At 53.1% G+C, this 10,000-nt stretch overlaps 1 protein-coding gene across 1 annotated transcript in view; it reads right to left on the minus strand.

Annotated features, from left to right (window-relative positions):
• Positions 1-10,000, minus strand: part of pnut (septin 7-like protein pnut) — a 195,998-nt gene that overhangs the window by 130,505 nt on the left and 55,493 nt on the right. Inside the window, exon 2 of the mRNA XM_070144904.1 lies at positions 5,325-5,792. Within this exon, the coding sequence (XP_070001005.1) occupies positions 5,325-5,600 (276 nt within the window). The 5' untranslated portion in view covers positions 5,601-5,792. The remainder of the gene's footprint in view (positions 1-5,324; positions 5,793-10,000) is intronic.

The raw sequence follows: 10,000 nt of genomic DNA on the forward strand, positions 1-10,000 counted from the left end.
TCTCTCTCTCTCTCTCTCTCTGTCTCTCTCTCTCTCTCTCTCTCTCTCTCTCTCTCACCCACACGCACACACACACACGCACACACACACACACGCACACACACTCACACTCACACACACTCACACACTCACACACACACACACGCACACACACACGTATGCGTAAGCGCATATGTGTCTGTGAGGATTCATGCTGAACAAGTAGCTGATAAAAGAACAGAAGGGACGACCAAGGAAGCAACCGAACATGCCGAAGGCCTTCCCTCGACACCGCTTCTTCCGGACACGCCCTGAAAATGTAATGCGAGAAAGGGCCTTCGCTGTTTATTTATTACATACATTTATTATATACACTTACCCACTTATCCGCACACACCCCGCGGCGACAGGTGAACAAAGAAACTAACACACTAGAACAGAGCTAATACAAGGAGGACAATGACAAGATGGCGTGAAGGAATAATGAAATTCGGGAGCCAAGAAAGAATAAAATAAATAAATAAAAAAGGAGATGCCTACGTCTTGCAGTGGCATGTTACGGGCTGATGACGATGACAATGATGATGGTGATGACATGTGCGCGTGCGTGAGGGGGTGACAGGTAGTAGGGAGTTGGGGGATGCAACTGCATGCGCGGGTGCGAATGCATGTGCAGAAAAAAAGAAAATAGCACGAAAGCGAGACAGAGAACAGGAGAGAAAAAAGAGAAGCGAAGAAACTCAGAGAACAAGCGAGAAAAGAGAGAGAGAAGCGAAGAAACTCAGAGAACAAGCGAGAAAAGAGAGAGAGAAGCGAGCAGAGTCAAGAGCCCCAGGCAGGAGGGCGAGAGAGGCGACGTCGCGGGCATCGTGGCCGCCGAACGAGGAGGCCGACGTCGGAGGCCATAATCCAACACGGGAACCCAAGGTAAACTGGGTCTGCCGCCGTCCGTGCATGGTATGGGGGAGGAAAGGGAGAGAAAGGAAAGGATGGGTGGGGGAGGAAAGGGAGAGAAAGGATGGGTGGGGAAGGGGAGGGGGAGAAAGGATGGGTGGGGGAGGTGAGGGGAAGAAAGGATGGGTGGGTGAGGAAAGGGAGAGAAAGGATGGGTGGGGGAGGAAAGGGAGAGAAATATGGGTGGGGGAGGTGAGGGGGAGAGGAGAAGGATGGGTGGGGGAGGTGAAAGGGAGAGAAAGGATAGGTGGGGAAGGGGAGGGAGAGAAAGAATGGGTAGGGGTGGAGAGAGAAAGGATGGGTGGAAGGGTGGTGAGGGGAGGGAAAGGATGGGTGGGGAAGGAGGGGGAGAAAGGATGGGGGGAGGGGAGGGAGAGGAAATGGTGGGGGAGGAAAGGGAGAGGGGTGGTGAGGAGGGGAAAGGATGGGTGGGGGAGGTGAGGGGGAGAAAGGATGGGTGGGGGAGGTGAGGGAGAGAAAGGATAGGTGGGGAAGGGGAGGGAGAGAAAGAATGGGTAGGGGTGGTGAGGGAGAGGAAGGATGGGAGGAAGGGGGTGAGGGAGGAGGACGAGGACATCCATGCAAATCAGCGTCAACAATTAAACAAAATCAAACTCATTAAAATAAACATAATCACCACCACCACCATGTTTCTCCAGCTAACGACCACCGCGCTACCAATGAGATCAAGACTTTGGACCTCTTCTCGACCCAGGTTAATAAGAGGACCGCGACCTCGATGGAGGCGAGTGGAGGGGAGGAAATGCGGTGAGGGGTACAGCGCATCCCCGTTCTTACCTCCCCCCCCCCACACCGCCCCCCCACGCCTCCCCGGATGATGCCATTACTTCGACGGGGATGAGGATACGACGAGAGGATGGAAAGGGGGGGGAGGGGAGGGGCCAGGGGGAAGGGGGCGAGAGGATGGAAAGGGAGAAGGGGTCAGAGGGAAGGGGCCATGAGGGCAGGAGCCAGGGGGAGGGACCAAGGGGGAGGGGTCAAAGAGGAGGGTCCAGGCGTATAGGTCAGAGGGGAGGGTCCAGGGGGGAAGGGACCACAGGGGGAGAGCCAGGAGGGAGGGGTTACAAAGAGGATTCTGAGGAGGGTATAGTAGGCTACATACGCGGGTACGGGTGGGTATGAGAAAGCGAAGGTGAACACAAAAAATAGGGAAGAGTCTTAAAACCCGATAAATAAATAAAAAACAGTACAGAGAAGACATGACTAGACTAGGTTACCGTTGATATACGGTGGGCACAGGAAGACATGGGTGGGTACAGGACATGAGTGGGTACAGGAGGACATGGGTGGGTACAGGACATGAGTGGGTACAGGAGGACATGGGTGGGTACAGGACATGAGTGGGTACAGGAGGACATGGGTGGGTACAGGACATGAGTGGGTACAGGAGGACATGGGTGGGTACAGGACATGAGTGGGTACAGGAGGGCATGGGTGGGCACAGGACATGAGTGGGCACAGGAGGACATGGGTGGGTACAGGACATGAGTGGGTACAGGAGGACATGGGTGGGTACAGGACATGAGTGGGTACAGGAGGACATGGGTGGGTACAGGACATGAGTGGGTACAGGAGGACATGGGTGGGTACAGGACATGAGTGGGTACAGGAGGACACGGGTGGGTACAGGAGGACATGGGTGGGTACAGGAGGACATGGGTGGGTACAAGACATGAGTGGGTACAGGAGGACATGGGTGGGTACAGGACATGAGTGGGTACAGGACACGGGTGGGTACAGGACATGAGTGGGTACAGGAGGACATGGGTGGGTACAGGACATGAGTGGGTACAGGAGGACATGGGTGGGTACAGGACATGAGTGGGTACAGGAGGACATGGGTGGGTACAGGACATGAGTGGGTACAGGAGGACATGAGTGGGTACAGGAGGACATAAGTGGGTACAGGAGGACACGGGTGGGTACAGGAGGACACGGGTGGGTACAGGAGGACACGGGTGGGTACATGACATGAGTGGGTACAGGACATGGGTGGGTCCAGGACATGAGTGGGTACAGGAGGACATGAGTGGGTACAGGAGGACATGGGTGCGTACAGGAGGACACGGGTGGGTACAGGACATGAGTGGGTACAGGACATGAGTGGGTACAGGAGGACACGGGTGGGTACAGGACATGAGTGGGTACAGGAGGACACGGGTGGGTACAGGACATGAGTGGGTACAGGAGGACATGGGTGGGTACAGGACATGAGTGGGTACAGGAGGACACGGGTGGGTACAGGGACGTATGAAGGTGGGTTGGCCTGCACGAGAGGGGTGGAAAGATGAGAAACGGTCTCCCTGTGGATTTCCAAGGGTTGGGAGGCTGCCTGTGCGGGTAATCTTACAGGAGGAGGAGGAGGATTGTGAGCACGAACACCGAAATGGAAGTGGAGGGGCTTGAGCTATGTTGAGGAGGAGGAGGAGAAGGAAGAATGAGAGGTGGAAGGAAGAGGAGGAGGGGGAGGGGGAAGAAAAGGAGGAGGGGGAGGGGAAGAAAGGAGGAGGAGGAAGAGGGGAGGAAGAAGTGGAGGAAGGAAGAAGAGGAGGAAGAAGAGCAAGAAGAGGAGGAGGGGAAGAAGAGGAGAAGGGGAGGATAAGGAAGAAGAAAGGGAAGAGGAGGGGAGGAAAAAGAAAAGAACGAAAAGAGGAGAAGAGATAGAAGGCGTACAAGTGTAGGAGAGGAGAACGAGAGGGAGGGAGAGGGGGAGAGGGGGAGAGGGGGCCCACACGCACAAGTGTTATAACGTGAAGGCCACAAGCAAGAGCCGGGGATGGACGAAGGGGCGTTTGAGCGTAAGGAGGCAACGAACAATGGCCGGTAATCGTGCCAGGTGAATGAGTGAACCCTTGGCCGGACGGATAGGGCCCGGGAAGGATAGGAAGCGGGAGGAAAGGAAAGGAGAGGAGAGGAGAGAAGGAGGAGGAGAGGAGAGAAAGGGAAGGAAAGGAGGGGAAGGAATGGAAACTGATGGGAAAAGGAAAGGAAACAGAAGTACAGCGAAGGATAAGAAGCGGGACGGGACGAGACGGGACGGGACAGGACAGGAGGAGGGAGAGGAGGATGGGATGGGATGGGATGGGATGGGATGGGAGGGGAAGGAATGGGAAAGAAAATGAATGAGAAGGGATGGAATGTGAAGGGAAAAAGGAAGTAAACCGAAACGAAGCAAAGCTAAGGATATGAAGCAGACGGGAGATGAGGGGGTAGGGGAGGCAAAAAAAAAAAAAAAAAAAAAAAAGAGAGAGAGAGAGAGAGAGACAGAAGATGTGAATGACTGTTCCGACGCCATGAGTGGGAACAGTTTTAAGTGACAGCAACAGCTCAGCTCCATTTGCAGACGCCAGTCATTGGCTCTAGGATTACAGCCATTGTGACAGCAATCATCGGGGGTCGCTTGTTCCTACTTCAACGCGCATCCGCTTAGTGTTAAGGGTCGTTGAGCTCGATTCACGCATTGAATTTGTCTCTCAAAGCTCAGCGGTGGGAGAGTATGTGCTTGCGTTTACATACACACCTTCCATGCCTCGCCTCAACGCCCTTCACTAATCGAGACGTGTCCTGTTTCTCTTAACGTTAAATAAAACACCAATGTGAAGACGACTGTGCATTCATTGAGGGAATTCGTAGGTAATCAAGGTCTAAACATCTCCAGCTGTTGAAAGGGGCGGAGGAGGAGAGGGAAGAGGAGAAGAGTTGAAGAAGGAGGGGGAGATGAGGAGGGGAGGAGGAAGAGTAGGGGGGGAGGAGGAGGAGGAGGAGAAGGAGGAGAGTAGGAAGAGGAGGAGGAGGAGGAGGAGGGGAGATTACGGAGGGAGAGGAGGAGGAGACGGAGGTGGAAAAAGGCATGGAAGTTGAGATTGCGGAGGAAGAGGAGGAGGAAGGAGGAAGGAGAGTGGTGGAAGAGGACATGGAAATGGAGATAATGGAGGAAGAGGAAGAGAAAATGAAGAGAAGGAGAGGAAAGAGTCCTTCCCGGGGCCAAACGGCATTTACACTCAAAGAGGCCACCTGAGAACCACAGAAGAGGCAGTTGAGTTTCTAGAGACGCCCTCTCTCTCTCTCTCCCTCTCTCTCTCTCTCTCTCTCTCTCTCTCTCTCTCTCTCTCTCTCTCTCTCTCTCTCTCTCTCTCTCTCTCTCTGTCTCTGTCTCTCTCTCTCTCTCTCTCTCTCTCTCTCTCTCTCTCTCTCTCTCTCTCTCTCTCTCTCTCTCTCTCTCTCTCTCTCTCTCTCTCTCTCTCTCTCTCCCTCTCTCGCACACACTCACGAAAGCTCGCATCAAAATACCCCCGCAAGAGCTGCCTCGAGCGACGGCTCTCGCCCGCAGGAGAGGAGCGAAATACAAGAGGAAAAAACTCGGTACTCACGGCTAATGTCGGCGAGCAGTTGGGCGACACGGTGGAGGCGTTGGAGTTGTTGTTGTTATTGTTGGTGGTGGAGGTGGTGGAGATGCCCGAGATGCCCGAGGTGGTGGATTGGGGCGTGGTGGGCGTGGTGGCGGTGGGCGACGACGACGGGGACGTGGAGGGCGTCATGTCCGTCACGGGCGTGGGCGGCGTCGGGGGGTTGCCGGAAGGGGGCCCGCCGTTGGCCGCAGTCGTGGGGATGGCGATGGGCGCGGGCGGCGGAGCGGTGTCGGTCATGGTGAGGGGGACGCCCACGGTACGCCCACAGGAGACGGCGAGGGCAGGTTGAAGGAAGAGGAAAACACAAACACGTGAGTCAGGTCACAAGTAAAATCAAGACACTTAGTCTACTCTCTGCCACTTGGCTGCGGCAATCACTTGCCTCAATCTTTACACTGTTACTGTTTCTCGTTATTACTCTCCTGTGTCCTGCAAACAACATCAACATTTAGACACGATACGACATCTGCGCTACCAGGCCATGCAGCACACGTTGAATCACTTTCTGCTTGTTGCACTTCAGGATAACCCCTTTCGCAGCACACGAATCCCCGCCCCCACCCATCTCACCCGCCCCCACCCATCTCAGAGTTCCATTATCACGTCGTGGTTTTGTTCCACTAACAACAACGAACGACGTCTTCAACCCCCCACTCACCCCACCCCACCCCACCCCACCCTAGCAACATAGCGCACCCCAGGCCGTCGGATCCCGAGCGTCATCCACATGAATAACATCAACATGACGCGTCGAGAAACGCAAAACAGGAAGTGGCTGACGCAGAAGGTCCCTCGCGAGTCAATGGCGTGTTGATCGACCCTGCATATCAAGTATACCCGCCCAGGGCACCCAAGCCGGCTCGGGTAACGTCCCTTCTACGGAGAGTCACTGGCCCTGGAGGGGAGGAGGCGGCGGGCGGCGGGCGGCGGGCGGCGGGCGGCGACGTGCGCACCGAGGGCTCAATGCTCAAATGTCGCCGATAACGAAGCCACGCGGAAGAAAATTAACCGCCATTCAAAAACCGTTTCTGGGCGAAGCGTCGTGATTCACGAGCTACAGTTAAGACCTGCATTGAACCCTAACCCGCTCAGGAATGCAACGACCGCGGATGAAGTAGCAATGCTTCTGACCGCCCCCCCCCCCTCACCCTCCGTGATCACATATTGAGCCTCCAGCAAGCAAGCTATAACGTAAATCTTGCTCCATAAGAATGTTACAGCTCTTCGAGGAAATGTACATGTACATGTACATGTACATGTACACTTCAGTGAAGTTCGAAAACAAGCAAAATATTTTCTCTCTTCTTACTCACTCACTCATTCACTTTCTCTCTCTCTCTCACTCTAATACTCTCCTCTTTCTCCCTTTCTCATACTCTCCTCTCTCTCTCTCTCTCATACTCTCCTTTCTTTCTCTATCTCTCTCATACTCTCCTCTTTCTCTCTCTTTCTGTCCCTCTCTCTCTCACTTCCTTCCTCTCTCTTCATATCGCTCCCTTTCTCTCACCCTCTCCCTCTCTATCGCTCCCTTCCATCCTCTCCCTCTCATTCAAACACAAGACTTAGGAGACCGCGCAGTTATGCCAGCTCCAGCAACATGACACCGTGCAAGCAGGGAAACGAAAACCCGAAGGCTTCCCTCCCCTCGCCCTTCTTTTCCTCACCCCCACCCTCCCCTCACACACCCCTACGCCCGCGAACCGCCTCCCTTCTTGCATAATGGACTCCGTAACCCTACTACCCCTTTCCCCTCTCCCTCGTCTCCCTTCTCCCCTTTCCAGTGTACTCCCTTCGTCACCTCTCCCCTCGGATTTCCTGCTGAGTGAATCACCCTCCTATCTATCCTATGGAACTGGAAAAGCATCAGAGGGAGGGAGGGAGGAAAAGAGGAAATGGAGGGAGAAATATGGAGGGAAGATGGGAGGACGGAAGAGAGGGAGGGAAGGAGGGAGAGAACAACGGAGAGGGAGAGAGAGAGAGAGAGAGAGAGAGAGAGAGAGAGAGAGAGAGAGAGAGAGAGAGAGAGAGAGAGAGAGAGAGAGAGAGAGAGAGAACGAGAGAGAGAGAGAGAGCCAGAGAGAGAGAGAGAGAGAGCCAGAGAGAGAGAGAGAGCCAGAGAGAGAGAGCCACAGAGAGAGAGAGAGAGAGAGAGAGAGAGAGAGAGAGAGAGAGAGAGAGAGAAACGAGAGAGAGAGAGAACGAGAGAACGAGAGAACGAGAGAGAGAGAGAGAAACGAGAACGAGAGAGCCAGAGAGAACGAGAGAACGAGAGAGCCAGAGAGAGAGAGAAACGAGAGTGAGAGCCAGAGAGAGAGCCAGAGCCAGCCAGCCAAGGAGTCACCACCGAAATGGGCGCCGAGGCAGGCCCGACGAGCCACGCCACTAATTCGCACAAAAATCTGAGACCCTGACATCACACAAAGAAAATCCGGTTCTGAAAGCTGCTGGTATGCTCGTTCCACTCTAGAACTATAACACAAAAATATAATTCCCTCCAAAAGAGAGAGGGAGATAGAGGGAGAGAGAGGGGGAGAGAGAGAGAAAGAGAGAGACAGAAAGAGAGAGAGAGAGAGAGAGAGCCAGAGAGAGAACAGAGAGAGAGAGAGAGAGAGAGAGAGAGAGAGAGAGAAAGAGTGAGAGCCAGAGAGAAGAGAGAAGTGAGAGCCAGAGAGAGAGAGAGAAAGCGAGAGTGAAGAGCCAAGAGAGAGCCAGAGCCAGCCAGCCAAGGAGTCACCACCGAAATGGGCGCCGAGGCAGGCCCGACGAGCCACGCCACTAATTCGCACAAAAATCTGAGACCCTGACATCACACAAAGAAAATCCGGTTCTGAAAGCTGCTGGTATGCTCGTTCCACTCTAGAACTATAACACAAAAATATAATTCCCTTCAAAAGAGAGAGAGAGAGAGAGAGAGAGAGAGAGAGAGAGAGAGAGAGAGAGAGAGAGAGAGAGAGAGAGAGAGAGAGAGACAGACAGACAGAAAGAGACAGACAGACAGAAAGAGACAGACAGACAGAAAGAGAGAGACAGACAGAAAGAGAGAGACAGACAGAAAGAGAGAGACAGACAGACAAAAAGAGAGAGACAGACAGACAGACAGAAAGAGAGAGAGAGGCAGACAGACAGAAAGAGAGAGAGAGGCAGACAGACAGAAAGAGAGAGACAGACAGAAAGAGAGAGACAGACAGAAAGAGAGAGAGACAGAAAGAGAGAGAAACACAGACAGACAGACAGAGAGAGACACAGACAGACAGAGACAGAAAGAAATAAGAAAAAAAAGAAAAGAAAACGAAGAAGAAGGAAAGCCACAGAATAAAAATACCCAAGCAGTCTCCCGACTCGAACCATTTTATCGCTTGCTTAAACAACCCCTGCAGACGCGGTGCCGATAAAGGCGTATCGCTCGCGGTCCCGAAGCCAAGGGCGTGACACGAAGGGAAGTGAGGGCGTGCCAGATTTATAGAGAATATAAAATAATAAAGAATAATAACAGGTGAAAAAAAAAGGAAGAGAGGAGAAGACTAAGAACGAGAGACGGAGAGGGAGGATAATAAAGAATATTAACAGAGGAGAAGAAAGAAAGAGGAGAAGAAGACCACGAACGAGAGACAGAGAGGGAGGATAACAAAGAATAATCACAGAGGCGAAAGAAGAAAGAGAGGAGGAGACTAAGAATGAGAGACAGAACGAAAGACGAAGGGAGGATAATAAAGAATAATCACAGAGGAGAAGAAAGAAAGAGGATAAGAAGACCACGAACGAGAGACAGAGAGGGAGGATAAAGAATAATCACAGAGGCGAAGAAAGAAAGAGAGGAGGAGGCAAAGAATGAGAGACAGAACGAGAGACGGAGAGGGAGGATAACAAAGAATAATCACAGAGGCCAAGAAAGAAAGAGGAGAAGACGACTACGAACGAGAGACGGAGTGGGAGGATTATAAAGAATAAGTACAAAGGCGAAGAAAGAAAGAGAGGAGACTAAGAATGAGCGACAGAACGAGAGACGGAGAGGGCGGATAAAAAAAAAAGAATAATTACAGAGGCCAAGAAAGAAAGAGAAAAAGACTAAGAATGAGAGACAAAACAAGAGACGGAGAGGGAGGATAACAAAGAATAATCACAGAGGCCAAGAAAGAAAGACAGAGAAGACTCAGAACGAGAGACGGAGAGGGAGGAGACAAGAAGCGGCGCTGAAAAGCACAGGGTACAAGCCTGCAAGCAGAGAGAGAGAGCGCCGCGAGAAGACGCCCAAGGACCGAGTTACATCACGTTACAAAAATGCCGGGCAACCGAGCACGTCCCGGCCGGATTACTGACACCAAATCTCCCGGCGACAGAATGTTCTAGAAGGAGCCACTCGAAGGGCCTCTCCCTCCCGGACGGTGCATCCCGCAGAAGACAGGAGCTCGAGGGGAAGGGAAGGCGCAGAGATCGCGGGAGGTGGGCGGGCGGTCGCTGCTGCGTCTTGAAGCGAGCCACTTCCTCATTCCAAGGGGCTGACCTCCACGACACAGACGCATGCACAAAGTCACGCTAACACGGAGATACAGACACAAAGACACGCTAGCCTACATAGAGACACAGACAGAAAGACACACACACACACAAAGACACACACACACACACACACACTCACT

This window comes from Penaeus vannamei, chromosome 33 (assembly GCF_042767895.1).
Source record: "Penaeus vannamei isolate JL-2024 chromosome 33, ASM4276789v1, whole genome shotgun sequence".
Classification (NCBI taxonomy): domain Eukaryota; kingdom Metazoa; phylum Arthropoda; class Malacostraca; order Decapoda; family Penaeidae; genus Penaeus; species Penaeus vannamei.